At 35.0% G+C, this 20,102-nt stretch overlaps 1 protein-coding gene across 1 annotated transcript; it reads right to left on the minus strand.

Moving 5' to 3' along the window:
- Nucleotides 1–5,099: 5,099 nt before the first annotated feature.
- On the minus strand, nucleotides 5,100–11,775 carry LOC132545071 (retinol dehydrogenase 12-like). The gene is made up of 6 exons (XM_060208738.1): nucleotides 11,576–11,775; nucleotides 10,398–10,514; nucleotides 9,807–9,932; nucleotides 7,746–8,045; nucleotides 6,522–6,636; nucleotides 5,100–6,287 (listed from the first exon to the last, which is right to left on the minus strand). Exons 1-6 carry the CDS (start codon nucleotides 11,748–11,750, stop codon nucleotides 6,095–6,097), a joined length of 1,026 nt encoding a protein of 341 aa, XP_060064721.1. The 5' UTR covers nucleotides 11,751–11,775; the 3' UTR covers nucleotides 5,100–6,094.
- Nucleotides 11,776–20,102: the final 8,327 nt, after the last annotated feature.

Consider the following 20,102-nt stretch of genomic DNA (forward strand, 5'->3'; position numbering starts at 1 on the left):
AGGTTAATTTACTTCAAAGATATAAACATTATTCCAAGAAATCAATAATACTCATTAGATTAGTGCATTTTGTCGTGACAGAGGTTTAACTTCAAAACAAATCACAAAGCTTCGTGAAGATTTAGCACTGAGTGACAGCCTTAGTGAGGCTTATTCACCTCCAGGGAGATCCAAGACTACAATTAGTACCATAAGTATCATTGTCAATTATAGACAATTGGGTTGTTTGTAAATCTCTATCAGCTTTTACTGTCTGTTTAGATGAGATTAATCACAGTTTTTTATATATAGATACACTGTTAGGAAATCAGAAGCAGAACAATTGAACTTTATAATTATTTTATTGGAACTTAAGATTTAATATACACATAACATTGTGATTTATGATCAAAGTAACCATGATGGAGTTATGGTTCTTGTATAACAGTTAGACGTCTTAATTCAACAATGAGATATGTCACTTAATTTTTTTAGTACTTTAGGGCTAAAAATTGTTTGTCTGTTGTGATTAACCTATACTACTTTAAATTACCATGTAGGTACAACATCATCTTACTATTTATGTAGTTTACATTTCATGAAACAAACAAAGTTAAAAGAAAATGGATTCATTTTAACAACAGGTTCTACATTGCTCATCTGGTATATATTAATATTTAACATCATCAATATTGAAAGTTGTTTGAAGATAATAAAAAAATCAGATCCATGTGATCTTGAACAGGGTTCATTTCTTTTCCAAAACTTTTATCAAAGTCATCTTTAAAACCAGTCAGCAAGATCGGAGGCCTTTTAAATGGGAGGATTTGAAACTTCTTAATGAACCTTGTCCCTGCGATAGCATGATTTTGTGTCAAATTTGACCTCTGTAACCTTGAATATGGGTCAAAATCAATTGTTTTCGTAAGCCATATCCGACCAGGCTTCGTCCTAGCGACTTAATGTTTCCTGTGACCTTGAACCTAGGTAAAGGTCATTTTGTTTTGTAAGTTTTGTCAGGTCTTACTAAAAACCTGTTGGCTAAATGTGATTCTTGGTCTTTGTTTAGTCATCAGAATTTGATCAGTTGTTTAAACAAATTAGACCCCTGTTAAACCTAGCATATGGTTCAAGGTCATTTCTTTATACAAACTTTGTCAGGATTTATCCCAAGAACCCATTAGGCAAATATCATCATTCTGTTTTTTTGTTTATCAGAAGTTGTTTGGATGTTTCAACAAATTTGGCCTCTATGACCTTTAAAATGAGTCAATTTTATATTTTTCACAAACTCTTTTGAGCTTCATCCCAACCAACCAAATATCATGAAACTAGGCCTTTTGTTTAATGAGAAGAAATTGTTTAAGATATTTGAATCCTGTGATCTTAAATACAGGTCACACTCATTTCTTATTGCAAACTTTCAAATTGTGACAAAGCTTTTAGTTATTGAGAATTCTTATAAAGAGTAAAAAGTTGATGCCAGATAGAAGCTACATCACTGCATTAGTCCACCTAACCCTTTTAGGGCAGGCAAGCTAACTATCTATATATTTTCATTTTTTTGTTTCATTTAAATTCTGTCAAAAAAACACAAAAATACTTCAATGAAAACTGATCAATAGAAACAGAGTCAAATCACATGTATATATAACAATTTTTCTTTCTTTTTTATATTTTCATACCTATGATTTTCGTTTTTATACTGCAATACTTCAAAACTTTTTTCCAAAAGTTTTACTGAAGAAAAAATGCAAAAACAAGATTTTTAAGAAGCCATATTTAATGGAGCACATGTTCAATTCTAATTATGGTATATGGGTGGAAAAACTACTCATTGATAGTTCTGTCTTGATACTGCAAGTTTCTGTTAAGAAAAATTGATAACAAGGCTTTTTTTTCAGGATGATGGTCATCTTTAATGTGTCATTAGTCGGTATTTTACCAACTACATATAAGGATAATGCTCAACCGCCCATAATGGAGGTCCTATCTTTGCATAGTTATCCTCATTAATTAAAACAAAGTAGCAATAACTACATGCGGTACTAGCAGAGTTAAAACTCTCATACAAACTTCATCTTCATTTCACACTCTCCATCAAACAAGTATATAAATACTGCGAGTGCAACATTTTAATCTTATGATTTCACACAAATTTACACCTACTGGCTGAGGTAGATATACATGTAAAATGGAGGATGACGTTAAAGAATGCAGACCCCACTACCCTCCTATTTATAGAAAATTGGGGAAAACCAGATGAGAGACCATGGACATAAATTGGGGATATGAAGCTTCCGCCTGGAGACAGTGGACTAAAAATACACGAAAATGTTCTTATTCGGGTATGTAAAGTCGAAATGTGAAAATATACATGAATTGGAGTATCAGAAATTTAGTGGGTGAAAAGACATTTGAGAGAAATTGAATTATTCTTTATTTCAGAAATCACCCGACTCATTTGAGACTGATCAGGAAATATATTATAGAAGTTTCAAAGAAAATTGAAAAGAGCAGATTTAAGGACGAGAATGAACCTTGGGTTGGAGTCCTAATAAAAACCCTTGAGACTTACCAGATATACAGATTTACTTGACAAGAGGTGTTTATATTGTATGTGGTTTCACTGTGACGTTTCATACTTCATACATGTATCATGGTGTTGAGAACATACATGTATCTAATAAAAAAAAAAAGTCTCTCCTATCGCTTCAATGTTTACTGGACCATGAGATCTAAATATTTTTAAAATTGAACTCCATTTTGATGACCTTCATTTAGTTATCTCTACTGGTCACTAGAGACCGGTGTCATATTATATTTGTATCCCTATTATAAAAGTACCCAGATACTACTGTAGTAGGCTATAACACCTTGGGTAGGTAATTACTTACCTGTACAGGAATCAGATATTATCATAAAATTTAAAGGTTACAATAATATACACTTCAATTCAATTTTATTCCGTAAGAATTTTACAAATGGCAAATAACATACATTCAACAGTTGAGCTTATTTCATCATCATAAACTTATTGAAAACATAAGTTTTACAAATGATATTACACAATATGCATTCAAAAACAGTTGTGCATATATCATTATAGTCAACTCATGTATATAGCAACAACAACAAATACAGTGTTATTAACATAACAAGAAATGACTACAGTATAATCTTATAATTTACACACTTACTATTTCATATAGTTATGAGCTACCATAATTATTATATCAATTATGGTCATACTTTATTGGCCTCAAATATATATCTAGCTAGTTTACGAAGATCGTTTACACTATCGACACTAAGCAACTGTAAAAGTTTATACATGGAAGGAATTCACCAATAAAATAACTTTATATATTTCATTCTTAAATTTCAGTAATTCCTTCATATCAAAATAAAATCATATTCACCTTCGATGTCTAAATTACAACTCGGACAAAGTCTTTGCTCTCTCGGTATATTACTACATCTGCCAGTTTCAATGGCCAAATTATGCATGGAAAGGTAAAGTTTTGATAAACAAATCTGATATTTTATAGGAATAAACTTCGTCAAACAATATCGTTGAGTAAAATTATAAGTTTTAACCAATATTTTATCATTCTATACTTCTTTATGCATTCTAATGGATATCTACCTAATTCAAAATAAACTATTGCATTACATGTCAACCTCTTAACTTTTAAAATCTTCTTACAAAATAAAAACAAGAAATGAACCTTTTTCTTTATCAATAACCTTTGAAGATCCCCAAACTTCACATGCATAATGCAATATACTACAAACATATGTATCAAATAAATGTAATAAGGTTTTGCAATTTAGACTTAAGTTAAAAGAATTTGAAAAAAGTGCAAACATAGCTTTACGTCCCTGGCCCCACTTGTATAAAACATCTCAACTTGAGATTTCCTCAAGTCGAGATTTTCCTCTGCTGATATCTCCTCAAAAACGGCTTGTATAAAATTTTCTCAAGGAACAGGAGGAAGTCATCGGCTAGGATGTCCTGAAATTCCTTGAGGAATTTTCATACAAGATATTTTCAAGGAGATATTAGCTGAGGAAAATCTGGGCTTGATGAAATCTGAAATTGAGATATTTTATACAAGTGGGGCCTGATCTGATAACTGTTGTTGTATCTGATGGAATTTATTATTGTATTTAAGTTTCACTCCCAGATAGGAAAAAAACGTCAACAACTTCCACTTTCTTGCTGTTATAAATCTGTGATTCTCCATCATGTTTACGACCTCCATTTCCAATTCAGGGCTCTCGATCTGCCAGATTTGGGACCGATATTCGGCCCAATTCCCAATGCCAAATAGTATCTTTTTTTCCCAATTTAGACCACTAGTTTTCCCAATTCTAAGGAAAACACCATTATTGTTTCCCAGTTCAAAGGGCCCCGGCCCCCAGTCCCAAAATGGTGTGTGAGAGCCCTGCAATTACAACAATTTTTTGTTTTCTCTGTATTAAATGTCGATTTCCTTGCTGTGGAATAATTATGAAGACTATTTGGGAAACTCTGCAAACCTTCAACGGTTTTGGAAAACATTACAAAGTCATCAGCATACATTAAAAGAAATAAACTTTATTCACCAAGAAAGTTTTCAGTTGCTCCATTTCAATAAATGAAATTTCTAAATCATTAACAAATGTGAAAACAATTTCGGTGATAATATTTCCCCTTGCGTTAATCCTATACTGTTCTTGAAATAATTAGAACATTTACCTTTAATTGAGACACAACATCAAACTGATTTAAGTGATTTAACGACCGATAACATTTTCCCTCGAATACCAAGCTTTGTCAGCTTGCACCATAAGCCCATTCTATCATCAAAATCAAACACTTTACGAAAGTCTACGAAACGACAGCATTAACACTTTGAAGGCAAAGTTTTCGTTATTACAGAGTGTAATGCAAAAATAGCATCAATCATACTAACTTCGGGGCGAAACCCAAATTGTTCATCAGTTAAAATGACATGCTTCATGCATACACCTAAAAGCCTCTCTTGAATTCATCCATATGGAAGCCTTGAATCCTTACAGTCTTATAAAGTGTAACTAAAGGCAGTTTACTGATAACAATTATAAACGTCTTTGCTCAACATAAATTCACAGGAATCAGTCCTTGGCTCATTAAAATACAAAACAGAAAGAAAAAAAAAATAGTCACTCTGTATCATAAATTTCATATCTAATGCCACATGTAGTAGAAAGCACCAGGCTTTATAGAATGTGTTCAAAAACAAGAGGCACACAGGGCCTGTATCACTCACCTGGATCAGAAAGCCCAGCAATGTCATACAAGCCTCTAGATTGGATATTTCAAATATTTCCAAATTAAAGCTCAGTGCCAATTCTAACACCATGATTGTGTTTATCTCTTGATACCTGTCATTGCTGTATATTGTTAAATATATACCTCCCCTAGATACTTTTGTGATGACCATCATATATGTATACCCTATATATATATATATACATGTATGATAATTTTAGATACAAAATGATAATCCTTATAGAGAAGATTGGTTCAGCACTGTCTTTATGTACAGTGTGATAGACTGAAACACAGGTAAATTTACCTGTACCCAGCAGGTCTACTCACTGGCAGGTGTGGTCCCTGCTCTCCTGTTATGCAATACATGTACTACTTGACCATGGTCAATTAACTAATTACCTACTTAAGTCACCATGGCATCTGTACAGCTACTTATAACTAGTTTTGTAGTTGTCTTCCTCCAATTAACCTTGTATGATGTTAATGAAAAAAGATGTTGAGGGAAAATAAAATATTTTAGAAGGGGGGGGATACTTTTATGATGGTCAGAAAAAGTATCCAGATACTTTTATGAATGGGGATACAGATATAGTAAAATTTACAGCTTATATATCTGGTGAAAACTAAAAAATATAATTAATGACATCTATATAAATTAAACAATATGTGAAGATCCACCTGAATAACATCTTACATGCATGCATGTATATAATAAAGACTAATTTAAAAGAGGACTTTTTTTAAAGATTAAAATAAAATGTTTCTTCACAAAGGTTCACTTAATTCTTATTAAACTAAACACATATGAATACATCATTGTGATAGACCACACATATCTAGACTTGCATTCCAAAGGCGTTCACATGCTGCGTCATCCCTCGCCAACTTGTTTTCACCACAAACAACACTCCTAGAGAAGTATTTTCCTGATATTGACATAACACCCTCATCTACTGCCAGGAATATACTGGTTTGAGCGCCACCTCTATTGTCTAAACACAAGTACCTGTTGTTCAAAAAGAAGGAATATTTGAAAGCTTTGACATATGATATGATGAAACCTGCATAAAAGAATTCCATTCAGAGTATTATTCAAACATAATATACACAGTTAGAGGTTCATCATAAATGATAGCTATAATCTTATATTAAAACATTTGTATAGATCTTGAATTATTTATACCGAGAAAAGATTTTCACCTCCATCTTGTCACAGAGGAATCAATCTCCTTGCTCTTACCTTAGTACAAATTTCCATAAGAAAAACACAAGACATGACCATTTTGATTTCATGGGAACCCAGATCTCTGAGTTGATAACACCTGGATGGAGAGAGTTAGCTGTCACACCAGTACCTATAAATATATCAGTCAGGAAATTAGGTCAAATACAATATTGTTCGAACAGTGAAATCAAGATACAAAGCAATCAAAGTCAAGGTATTGTGTCAAATACAATATCGTTTTGAAGTGAAAGTAAGATATAATAAAATACATTATTATATATTCAAAATAAGCCCTGGCAACAACACAGATTCCCACTCATTCAAAATAAGCCCTGGCAACAACACAGACTCACACTCATTCAAAATAAGCCCTGGCAACAACACAGATTCACACTCATTCAAAATAAGCCCTGGCAACAACACAGACTCACACTCATTCAAAATAAGCCCTGGCAACAACACAGACTCACACTCATTCAAAATAAGCCCTGGCAACAACACACACTCATTCAAAATAAGCCCTGGCAACAACACACACTCACACTCATTCAAAATAAGCCCTATAATCAACACAGATTCCCACTCATTCAAAATAAGTCCTATAGTCAACACAGATTCCCACTCATTCAAAATAAGTCCTATAGTCAACACAGATTCCCACTCATTCAAAATAAGTCCTATAGTCAACACAGATTCCCACTCATTCAAAATAAGTCCTATAGTCAACACAGATTCATGCTCATTCAAAATAAGTCCTATAGTCAACACAGATTCCCACTCATTCAAAATAAGTCCTATAGTCAACACAGATTCCCACTCATTCAAAATAAGTCCTATAGTCAACACAGATTCCCACTCATTCAAAATAAGTCCTATAGTCAACACAGATTCCCACTCATTCAAAATAAGTCCTATAGTCAACACAGATTCCCACTCATTCAAAATAAGTCCTATAGTCAACACAGATTCATGCTCATTCAAAATAAGTCCTATAGTCAACACAGATTCCCACTCATTCAAAATAAGTCCTATAGTCAACACAGATTCCCACTCATTCAAAATAAGTCCTATAGTCAACACAGATTCCCACTCATTCAAAATAAGCCCTATAGTCAACACAGATTCATGCTCATTCAAAACTAATCGCTAAATCAGCTAAAGTTTTCACCTCACTTACATAACCTGCTTTACAGCATATATTTAATGGTACACCATTAACAAAAAACAAATCCAATTTACCAGCCAATCTTTTTGCCAATTCTCGGGCATGCATGATGTTAGCCAGCTTACTACATCTGTATTGACACAAGTTAGGGTACCGCATTCCCTCCCTGTTGGGCCCAGCATCAAAGTTGAGAGGTGTCCAATGCATTTTATGCATGAAAGAGCTGACATTTATAATGCGTGCTGAGGAAGATATCTTCAGCAGATCCAACAGTAGGTAGGTTAGTAGAAAATGACCTACATAATTGGTTCCAAAAATGAGGTCAAACCTCTGACTAGTTAAAGACAGCCCATTTTCTGACTCGGAAGCAATTCCTGGAATCAAAATAACATAAAAAATCTGTTAGAATATCAGTGAGATGTGACCTGAATTTTTGGTGATTTTATTGAGACAAGGTGATTATTATTATCAATATATGTCCTGTACAAATAATTTAACTTAGAGACCCTTCTACCATACAAGCATTGTAATGAATTCATTGGTACAACAAAATGTTTATATTTACATCTTTTCAACCATGGCCATGAAAAATAGTGCAATGTTAAGGTTTGTCAAACAACCATCTGATTATAAGGAAATAACATTAATCATATGATAATAAGTATATAGTACCAAGAGGAATCTATATATGAAATCTGAGAATTATCCATCCAGAATGTCTCAAGAAATGGTAATTAACTTTCATAATCAAAAACCAAGATGGCTGCATGTCATCTATTTCATTCTTACTGTCAGTTCCAAATTCAAACGGGCACAGCAGCAAGTTTAATTAATCAAGGGGAAACTTTGAAAAATTTAAGATCCATTCAGTTGTTCTCAAGAACAAGAGGCCCAATGGGCTTGCATCGCTCACCTGTTTGTTAACTGACATTAAGGTTTGTAAGGTTTGACCCCTGTGACCTTGAAAGTGGATCTAGGTCATTCGTTTGAACAAACATGGTAGCACTTCATCCTAGCATGCCACAGGGCCAATATCAGTACTCTGGGCCTTTCAGTTAATGGGAAGAAGTAGTAAGAAGATTTTCATACATTTGGCCCATGTAACCTTGAAAGTGGGTCAATGTCATTTATTTGAACTAATATGGAAGCCCTTTATCCAGAAAGCTACAGGCCAAATATCAGTAGTCTAGGCCTTGTGGTTATTAAGAAGAAGTTCTTACAAGATTTTAACACCTTTAACCCCTATGACCTTGGAAGTGGGTCATGGTCATTCATTTGAACAATCTTGGTAGTCACTTTTTCCAGTATGCTAATGGCCCAATATCCATAGCCATTGACCTTTCCCTTAATGAGAAGAAGTCGTTTGAAGATTTGTAAACACCTCTGACCCGAGACCTCGGAAGTGGGTCAAGATCAGTCATTTGAAAATACTTGGTAGCCCTTCATCCCAGCATGCTGCAGACCTAATATCAATACCCTCTGTCTTTCTGTTATTGAGAAGAGGTCATTTGAAGTGAAAAGTTGACACCAGACCAACATCAAAAAGATGGAAGAAGGACGACTGATGGATGCCAGATGCCAAACAACGACATAAGCTCATTTGGCCCTTCAGGCGAGTTGAGCTAAAAAGGGTAACAAAAACTGTTGACAGACGGATAGACAATGGACCACAGACCTTGGACATAGGGCGATTTGAAGAGCCCACAATCATTAGATGGTGGGCTAAAAATACGAAAAATGAAATAAAGATCCAGTCAGCATTTCTTTAGAAATAGCGATAACAAATGATACCTGATAAAAATCAAAATGGTCGCTGTCAGCCATTTTTTATCAACGGAACCTACATCTGAAATTTCAAAATTACCCATCTTGTACTTCTCCAGCTACCGCATGAATGTCGATAACCAAGAAGGCCAACAAAACTAGGGACCAAAAGCAAACCTATTAATGAAATTCAAGGATAATTTATCACAGAGAAATAGTGATAAAAATTCTGAATGGCACCTTGTCTGATGATGTGGGCCGAAAATGTGTTTATCCAACACCTTTTAAAGCAAACATTTTGTCTTGTTGATATTTGGATGATACACAATGTTTTCTAGATGTTAAATTATATATATATGTAAGTTGCATACCAGCATTATTGATAAGGATATCTAGTCTTGGTTCTGATCCATTTATATGCTCTGCAAATTTTCGAACAGAAGTTAGATCAGACAGATCTAAATACTGATAATCCACATTGTAGTTTCCTGTTTGATCTGTAAATAAAGAAAAGAAATGTATATATTTTTCCATGAAAAAAAAAGGCATGATCAAGATTATGTGGATCATCGTAAAATAAATTTCCATCACCGGAATGACTTCATTTCCATAACTGATAATAGTGATAACAAAACACACATCAATCTACATATGCATTTGAAGCTCTGAAGGTTTTAAACATAAGTGTACAAATTAGTTTATTAAGATTTTTTTCTGATACTCACTGTTACACAAAAAAAAATAATGAAACCACATTCTTATTGCTTATATTAGCATGTATCAACTCTTGATGACTTTCTTTTCAAATGTTGTCTTTTCCTCCCTAGAATATTTTGAAGAATTTCTTTATTTTGTTTTTTGATACATGTCCCCTTTCATTGATTTCGTAGGAAATTAAATGAAATTCAGCTGTAGTCTCAACTATTATTTTATCAATGTTTCTATAAAATCAAAATAATTACCTTTGATTTCTTGTGCAGCTAGTTTAGCCTTGTTAAGGTTTCGACAGGCGAGTATAACCCGAGCACCCCTCCTGGCCAAATCGAGTGCTGTCTCCTTCCCTATACCCGCATTTCCACCTGCAGTAATAATGACAAAAATTATCAGGTTTTGTTTAATACTGTTTAAAGTCAATATTTTTTTGAAAGTGTATTTCACAACCTGTATAAAAGTTCAACAAGATTAAAAGGCAAAAATATCCCGATTCCAGCAAACTATACTACATAAATTATTTTGTTTTTGTTTTTACAGAACACTTTTTAAGCATAAAGCTGCATGTCAGGAATACATGTTCAACTTATTTTAAGGTATGTATTTATATCAATGTAGATCTCAGCTGTATTACATTAGCAAGGATTAAGAAAACAGGTTATCTTAGTAGCCTCTGTTAGTGGGAATTTCCCTTAAGTCAAGTAGCAGAGTGTTAGGCTAAACACTGATCATGAAGGGTTACTTGTTTGAACCCAAGAGGGGATATGCAGGTTATTTTTCATTACTTCTTCGTGTCACCAATTTGGAGTTGCAAGTCACTGCAAGATCAGAGGCTTGAAGAGATCCAGATCTTTACTTGAAGATACTGAACATGGGTAATTGTTGCCGTCTCGTTCAAAGACTTTGTTAAGCAATGAGTAGTGTAGAAGCAAATGGTACAGAACAAGTTGTATTGGCTAGTGTGAATGTCCCTTCAGTCGGCGAGTGTTCGGCTACAGGGTTGCTAATTCGAACCCTACCAGGGCAAGTTATTTTTCGTTACTCCCTCATAAGCCTACTAATTTCATATTAATAAATTGCTCTGTCGTTATAATTAACATCCACAAATATAAATTTTTACTATTGTTGACACATAGACCGTGTGTGGCGTGTACTTGTTAACGTGTTGTGTCAAGTGTAGTGTTAATCTTAACCATTATGACGTTCTAATCACTTTTTCATATATCGGTCTAGGGTCGTTGAACTTCGGACAGACATAAAAAAAATGTCGACATAACGTCAGAATAATTCGCGCAGTGTGTTCTTGAGAATAAGAAAAGGATGTAAAAACTTTGAAAATAAATGCCAATATTACATCTTTAATTAATGTTCTGCATTTTGTAAGCGTATCAGAATGATTAGACCTGTAATTGAAAAAGAAAAACAATACCTGTGATAATCACTGTCTTGCCAAACAGGCGAGATGTACTCCTGCAGTAACGAGTTGTTCCCCATAGCAATTTGATAACGAACATTACTATAAGTAAGTATATCCCAGAAAATATGAGAGGATAACCGATATAATACATGCGATCACTGACTTCTTCATTTCCAAAGAACAACATAGTTTTATTGTTCCTGACAGGTCTACAGTCGCCTAGATAATTAAACCGACCTATGTCCTACAGAGGCGCGTGCCCAGTTACAAAGGGCTAATTTGATTTGTGCTACACGGCGCGACGATTTACCCAACGACTACACAACGCCTCCCAACGCTTTTTGTTTTACAACTTTAAAACCCTCAAAACTGAATTTAAAGTACTCTCTACTCAAAGCAAACTGTGTTGGGGAAGGGGGTATTGTAAAAGGTATAAATAGAACCTTTAACCTAGGGAAATGTTCTACAAAGTCAATATGAAAACTAGTTTAGAGCGCATCCACAGGGATCCGGTTTAGGGAATTTGACTAAAGTATGACTTCGTTTGATAACCAAAACACTATGAATCCAATATCATACATACTCTGAAACCTTGTAAGAAATGTGGTATCATTACATCAAATGGTTTATACAAAAACAAAATGCTTGTAGCACCAAAGTGCCGACAAAAGCGTACCAAGCTGACCTGAAGTAAAGCGCATAAGTGACGAGGATGTTAAGGTGCGTTCGATGAAGCAATCTTTAACAGAATTATCGTTCCTGGACTATCATAAGTCACCAATAAATGCAATATGGTAGGGTATGCAACCATTTGGTGACGATTGTTAAAGAAATTATAGAAATATATATAACAATAAAGCGGAGAAAGACAGGTTGTCTCTAATGTACTGCGCTTGTAACACATGGATTCAAAAGATGAAGGCTAAACAAATCTGGGGAAGTTTTACGGTCGCCATATTTATTTCATTAAGAAATAATGTGCGATATAAAGCCGGACTTGTTTGAAGCTCATTAGTTCGCCTATTGATTCCGGCATATGCCTTGTTTTAATTTGAGAACATGGCATTACTTACTTGGGTTTACCAAGCTACGGCGACGCATAAGACGCTTATTCTTCCGGAACAGCTGGTCTTATTCTCCTTTTACATCTTTTTCAGGAGTCATCATGTTAATCTTTCTTATGTTCATATATTGTCATAGTTATGTTTAATATGAGTCTGGAATATGATTATGTTGACAAGATGTTTTCTATGGAACGCGACTTCGTGGTGTGTTTTTATAAATGCGGAAATGAAAATTGTGTGAAATATACAGCTGTCTTTTCTACCGAAAAAGCGAGAGTCTTTTGACCTCAGTCTTTCGAGTTTTGATTTTCAAAAAACAAACAAACACACAAAAATGGAAATCAAGGACACAACATGCAGACTCTCCTTCATTATTTTTTTCCCATTTCTGGATGGCAATAATCCAACATCCCGAATCTATGGTGTTTGGCATAGGACTTGCCACGAATTCCCCACCGACGGTCCATATATACATGTTTTATCTACTCCGAGAAGGGAAACTGAGCACGGTTTTAGAATTGTGTTTTAGTTAGTCGTATATCTTGGTGACACGATGAGTGTTTAACTTACGAGATAACCTGACGAATTCAGACATATTCCTGTCCAGCTGAAACGTTATTTCGTCCTTAATGGGTACTTCAATAACAATGCTGAAATCGGAAAATCTACGCTTATACAAAACTCATGTCCACGCATCATGTCCTTTGATGGTGTTATATCTCGTACATTATAGATTTTCCATATCAACAACAAAGGGGTCACTAGTCCAAATGATTCTGACGACTTTTACAGTGTGTCGATGAACGACCCAGCTTTTCCAGTTTCGGCCTGACACAAAAACCCAGTACAGGATTAAATCTCAAGACCGAAAAAACTTCCGAATCTCATTAGTATACCTGTCGGTGACATTTTTTTTAACTTGTTCTCATTTGGAAAGTACAGTCTTTTTAAGTCTTTTCATCACATGGCACAAACATGGCGCGATCAACAACTCGATGGAGAGCGGCAAAAACATCAGTTGCAATTAAATATATTTTTCTTTCGTTAGTTGATTCAGCAATACTGTTATTCCTGTAGACGAAGGCTTTGGAAGAGATGCTATTTTTTCCCAAGACGGTTCGACCACTCACGGCAAAATGGGTTGATTTTCAACGCTTATATATGTTTCCCTTCCCCAAATGAAATATTTTATCAAATTTGATCAAAAATAACTTCCTCGGGAAAGAAGGAGTTCAAGTCTTTGCCTCTCTGTCACCAGAATAGTCAGATCCATCATTTATACAAACTGATTCGCTTAAATGAGTAATGTCCTCCAGTATCGAAATCAAAACTTGCTAATGAAATTTTATGTGACAATGCTCACAACACTTTCTTCAATTATGACTGCACATTAGGTTCGACTGATAAGCAAGCCTGTCTCGGTCTTGTTGAAGCTTCTTGGTTTCTACCGTCGCCGAAACAGCGTCAGAATTTGCATTCAGTAACGTTATTTCTCAATTTACGAGGAGACGCATTACAAAATGCAGAACAAGTAGAATTTTTAAAACATGTATCTTGTGTTTTGGTTGTAGTTACTGACTTAGAAACACTGAAAAACAAAAACGCTTTGAATTGTTTTAAAGTTGCACATTTAAACGTTTTGTTCCTACTAACTGGGAAGATGCCTAAAGATTTCGTAAGAAAGTATAAACAGTACTTTATGTCATCGTGTCCAGATGGCTTCAATGCAGATTTCTTGCCAATCACCGAGTCTGGCAAAAGCTTAAGCTTATCGCAGTTTAAGGAAGACTTTCTTAGTACAATAAGGCCATTACTTAAATTGAAGTCCCCTCAAACTTTATCTAGCATGTGTAACCGAGTAAGAGACTTGGGAATATATGTCGATGAGGATGTACTTACATACAAAAGTGGAAAAGAGCAGGCGAAAATAATTTTTGATAAAATAAAATCCTGTAGACTTTCTGATATCAAAGTAAAATTCACACCGTCACAAAACGTGCCATGGGAAAAATATGCTAAAGCCATGAAAAAATTTCGCATGGCAGGAAGTGATATTAAAGACAAGGAAAAGTTGAAAGAGGAAATGGAAAAACAACGAAAAGAGCAATGGAAAGCTTACAAAACTGCAGAACCATTTATGAAGGACTTCATAGGAACTCTTTCGGAACTAGATGGTGACGCGTTGGTTTTCTTTTTGGATTCATTAAAATTTGATCTGGATGAAAAATCGAGAACAGAAATGCCCACCTATCGTAAACGTTATGCTAAGGCATGGGATGCATTACAGAAGAAATCAGATTCTGAAAAAGCAACGGCTCAAAAGGATGTTGAAAACGCCGAGCAAAATCTCAGTGATGCTTCTTTTGGTATCGAGCATGTATTTCGTGAATTAGGTCAAATTTACGAGGCAAGCAAGGTTGAAAAGGAAACAAAATTCGGAATAAGCTTAGCTAGGGCAGTAGCAAGATCCATTAAACATGGCTTCCCATTTGAGTTGATGGATGGTGATGTAGCAAATGTTCAATTAGAATGGGTTAACCAAGTATTTGACGAACTGAAACATGTGTTAAATGATGAAAAAGTACTAACTTTGTCAATTCTTGGACTTCAGAGTTCAGGGAAATCAACGCTACTTAACGCGATGTTTGGACTAACATTTTCGGTGAGTGCTGGTCGGTGTACTCGTGGTATTTATTTGCAGTTATTCCCCGTACAAAAAGGGTCTTTCAAATTTAACTACGTACTTGTAGTCGACACAGAAGGCCTGCGGGCACCCGAACTAGGCAATCAGAGATATCAACACGATAATGAGCTGGCAACCTTAGTTTTAGGGATGGCCGACATTTCAATTAGAAACATAAAGGGTGAAAATACCAGCGAAGTAAAGGACATTTTACAAATCTGTGTTCATGCATTTATTCGTTTAAAAATGGCAAATAAATGTCTTAAACTACGTCAGTCCTGCGTTTCTATACATCAAAATGTTTCGGCTGTGGGAGCTATGATGCATGCAAGAAAAAAGCTTGATGAAATTCTGAACAAAATAACACAGGAAGCCGCTGCGGAAGAAAACATCAGCTACATAAAGTCGTTCAAAGACGTGATTGAGTTTGATAGTAATAAACATGTGTGGTACTTCTCAGATTTGTGGAAAGGTGATCCGCCAATGGCTCCTGCCAATCCTGGATATAGCAGAGATGTCCAATATGCTAAATCCTTTATATTTGGAGAATTTACCCGGACCAAGAGTTCTTATTTGACGATTTCTGACACCTTTACGCATATAAAAGACCTTTGGAATGGCATATTAGCAAACGATTTTGTTTTCAGTTTTAGAAATAGTTTAGAAATCAAAGCATACAATGTACTTGAAAGGAGATACCAGGACTTCATCTGGAACCTTGAAAAATATACAAAAGAACTTGTGACTGGTGCTGACGTCGATATGAAGCAATACACTGCGTCATGCAAGACGGACAATTTACAATATTTTTCTGACATAGGAAAAAAACGAGAAAATCAATTAAATGCTAAATCCTCAGAACTGTTAAAAGATTTGGAGAATTTCATTGAGGAAAATGAGATGAAGGATGAGTTTGCAAAGTGGAAATCAAGCAAGTTATTATCTTGGAAAGTTTTTGTCGATGATTGCCAGTCCAAATTAAAACAACAGTTATTGGATATGCAGTCACATTGTAGAGTTGAGTATCAAATGAAAACCTCTCTTGAAAAGTCAAAGAAACTTCTTTATGATCAGGCAAAAGATCTGGCTGAAAAGATGAAAGGCAGCCAGCCTTCCATGAAAGATATGCAGGAAAGCTTCAATCAGCTTTGGGGTCAATAGATTATGGAAATTGATGTTCGGGAAGAACAAAATACTGATATCAAATTGTACTTGGAGTCTATTGTATAGTGTTTTCAAACAACATAGGGATGTCGTCGAATCTGTGTTAACGAAACGTCCTCTAGGCCAATGCTGTTCTATTGAACCTTTGGAAAATAGCCTTGATGATTTTGAATTCAGCAAAGATTGCTTTGATACTAAAAATGGTACAAGCTTGCTTCTAGCAATAAGAAAGATGTTATCGAATTCACAAACGTAATCCTAAGAGACATTGATACGAGATTAGACAATTTGAAAAGAAAGAAGTGGAAATTTGATGAAACAGAAATGAAAGAGATTGCAAAGTGTATTCTGCAGCATGTAGATCAATATAACAAGGATGAACAGAAGGCGTTTTCACTGTCTGAACGTTACAAAATGATACTCGTAGTTCATGTATTTGGAAGAGCCCTCCCCTTGTTGGAAAGTCTTCATTCTAAGTATGTCGGAGAGAATAGCATGGAGAGAAAATTGAACGATCACAAAGAGAACATTTGGCGTCATTTCATGGATATTGTTAACGAAAAGTCAGCTACCGTAATAGCATGTGACAGATTTTGTGAGGTCATTCGCGATCATGTTGAGGAAAACGTTAAGACCAGGTTTCCTGATTTAATATATGAACACATGGTTAATGAATTCCAGAATGCAAAGTATGTATTAGTTGCTCGTATACTGGAAGATCTATGTAGGAAAAAATACTTTGATAATTATATACATTATATCGATAATCCCTCCGGATATGCTTCAAAATGGTTAAAGGAACTTATAGATGATAAGTGTTTAAACGGCAACTTATACACCGATAAAGCGTCGGCAGAACTTCAGTCTAAATTTTCAGCCATTTTAGATTGTGTAAAGACATGTTCTGCTTCCTGTTTAGATGACTGGCTTTGTACTTTCCAGGAAAATATCAAGGAAACAGTGTGGATTCAAAAGGAGTCCTTTTTTGCTGTTCAGGACCAAAAGGTAAATGACTTAGATGATTTCATAAAGACAGTCAAGCATAAACTTGGAAACTTTCACGACGAACTAAAAGAAAAGTTTCAGCTTGAAGCAAAGAAGCCAATTAAATGGCTGAATGATAAAACACCAAATGAACTCTCAATGAAAAAACTCTGGGGCTGCGAAGCTACATGTCCATTCTGTCATGAACCGTGTCAGCCGAATTCTATACATACAGGTACACCTCATTCATGCATACAGCATAGAGCTGAGGGTGTTAATGCTTGGCGTTATGTCGGAAGTAACATTCTTGCATTGGAAAGTTGCAGTTTCCATGTACAATCAACCGCTTCATTTCGATGTGGTGCGATATGTAATGGAGGAAACTGCACAAAAAGATTCCTTTATGTATTTACAGTCAAGGAAGGATATAATCCCTTCCGAGATTACAAGAAGCACGTTCTGAACTGGGAGATTAACCCTTGTCCAGACATTTCATCGTCTGATTATTGGGCTTGGGTTTTGAGTACATTTAATGGAGACTTTGCTGAGACGTATAGAGCAATCCCAGCAGAAATCCCTTCATCATGGAAAAAAATTACTGAAGATGACGCAATCAGGAGTCTGAGAAAATAAATACAAACCTGTCTTACAATCAGGAGTCTGAGAGAAAAAATACAAACCTGTCTTACAATCAGGAGTCTGAGAGAAAAAATACAAACCTGTCTTACAATCAGGAGTCTGAGAGAATAAATACAAACCTGTCTTACAATTAGGAGAGAAAAAATACAAACCTGTCTTACAATTAGGAGTCTGAGAGAATAAATACAAACCTGTCTTACAATTAGGAGTCTGAGAGAAAAAATACAAACCTGTCTTACAATTAGGAGTCTGAGAGAAAAAATACAAACCTGTCTTACAATCAGGAGTCTGAGAGAACAAATACAAACCTGTCTTACAATCAGGAGTCTGAGAGAACAAATACAAACCTGTCTTACAATCAGGAGTCTGAGAGAAAAAATACAAACCTGTCTTACAATTAGGAGTCTGAGAGAAAAAATACAAACCTGTCTTACAATCAGGAGTCTGAGAGAAAAAATACAAACCTATCTTACAATCAGGAGTCTGAGAGAAAAAATACAAACCTGTCTTACAATCAGGAGTCTGAGAGAAAAAATACAAACCTGTCTTACAATCAGGAGTCTGAGAGAAAAAATACAAACCTGTCTTACAATCAGGAGTCTGAGAGAATAAATACAAACCTGTCTTACAATCAGGAGTCTGAGAGAAAAAATACAAACCTGTCTTACAATCAGGAGTCTGAGAGAAAAAATACAAACCTGTCTTACAATTAGGAGTCTGAGAGAAAAAATACAAACCTGTCTTACAATTAGGAGTCTGAGAGAATAAATACAAACCTGTCTTACAATCAGGAGTCTGAGAGAAAAAATACAAACCTGTCTTACAATTAGGAGTCTGAGAGAACAAGTAGAAAGGAAGACTTGCTGACGTTAAATTTGATCACTTAATGCAACCATTTCCACATAAACGTGACTTACTAGGACAATAATTGTTATCAGGATCAGTTTGGGGGTTGTGTTGAAGTCAACAAAACATGTAAATACAACGAACTAGAAAGAAATATTCAAGTAAGACACATTGTCGTGTTGAACTACTAGTTATTCTTATGAAATAAGACCAAATAAGTTTTAATGATTGTCCAACATTCCTTGAAAATGTTTTACTACATTGCCTTTGTAAAATTCCTTATTTTTTAGAATTATTTAATACTGTGTTAAACAGTTTCGATTAAGCACGTCATATCGCACAAGAGCATGGATCTCATTGATAATTGTCGTTGAACAGTGTCTCGTGCAATGCATCTTACCGTATCCTGTAGGCACGACTACTGTCTTCCGTCTGGTGTCGACTTTTCAAATCAAACAACATCTTCTCAATGACCAAGAGTCCCAGGGTACTTATATTGGTCACGTAGCATACTTGGATAGTAGGCTATCAAGTTTGCTCATAAGAATGACTGACCTACTTTCAAGGTTACAGAGGTGAAATGTGCGAAAATCTTTAAGTATCTTCTCAATAACCAATATGCCCTGAATACTAATAATAAGTCTATTGCATGCGGGGACGAAGAACAATCAAGTTTGATCAAATGAATGACCTTGAACAACTTTCAAATTTACATGGATGAGATGTGATATTTGGAAGACTACTTCTTACTAACCAATGGGTCCACTTGAGCGATATTTGACTTTTAGGATGCTTACGTGGTTAGTGTTCCAAATTTAACCTTGAACGATCAATCACCTAAATACCAAACAAGCACAGAAATGGTTATTACTTATGTTGAAAGAAATCCAATTATGTTTGAAGATATATTCTTGACCTATTTTTGCAGAAACACATCTGTTGAATTAATTTGGCTGCGACTCACTTTTAAGTTTCAATCGTAAAATGTGCTTCCATGCAACATGAGCGACAGGTGTGCATTACAGGCCTTTTTGGCCTTGTAGTTTGAACAATAATAAATGTGTCTCAACTTCCTGTATTTCATGTAGGTGTGCTCTATGATTTTGAACAGCTATAGATTTTGTGATTTTGTGTGATCATAATTAGTTTTCAATGATTA

The sequence above is a fragment of the Ylistrum balloti genome, unplaced genomic scaffold, assembly GCF_031769215.1.
Source record: "Ylistrum balloti isolate Yb309-2 unplaced genomic scaffold, AGI_CSIRO_Ybal_v1 Utg369822, whole genome shotgun sequence".
Classification (NCBI taxonomy): Eukaryota; Metazoa; Mollusca; class Bivalvia; order Pectinida; family Pectinidae; genus Ylistrum; species Ylistrum balloti.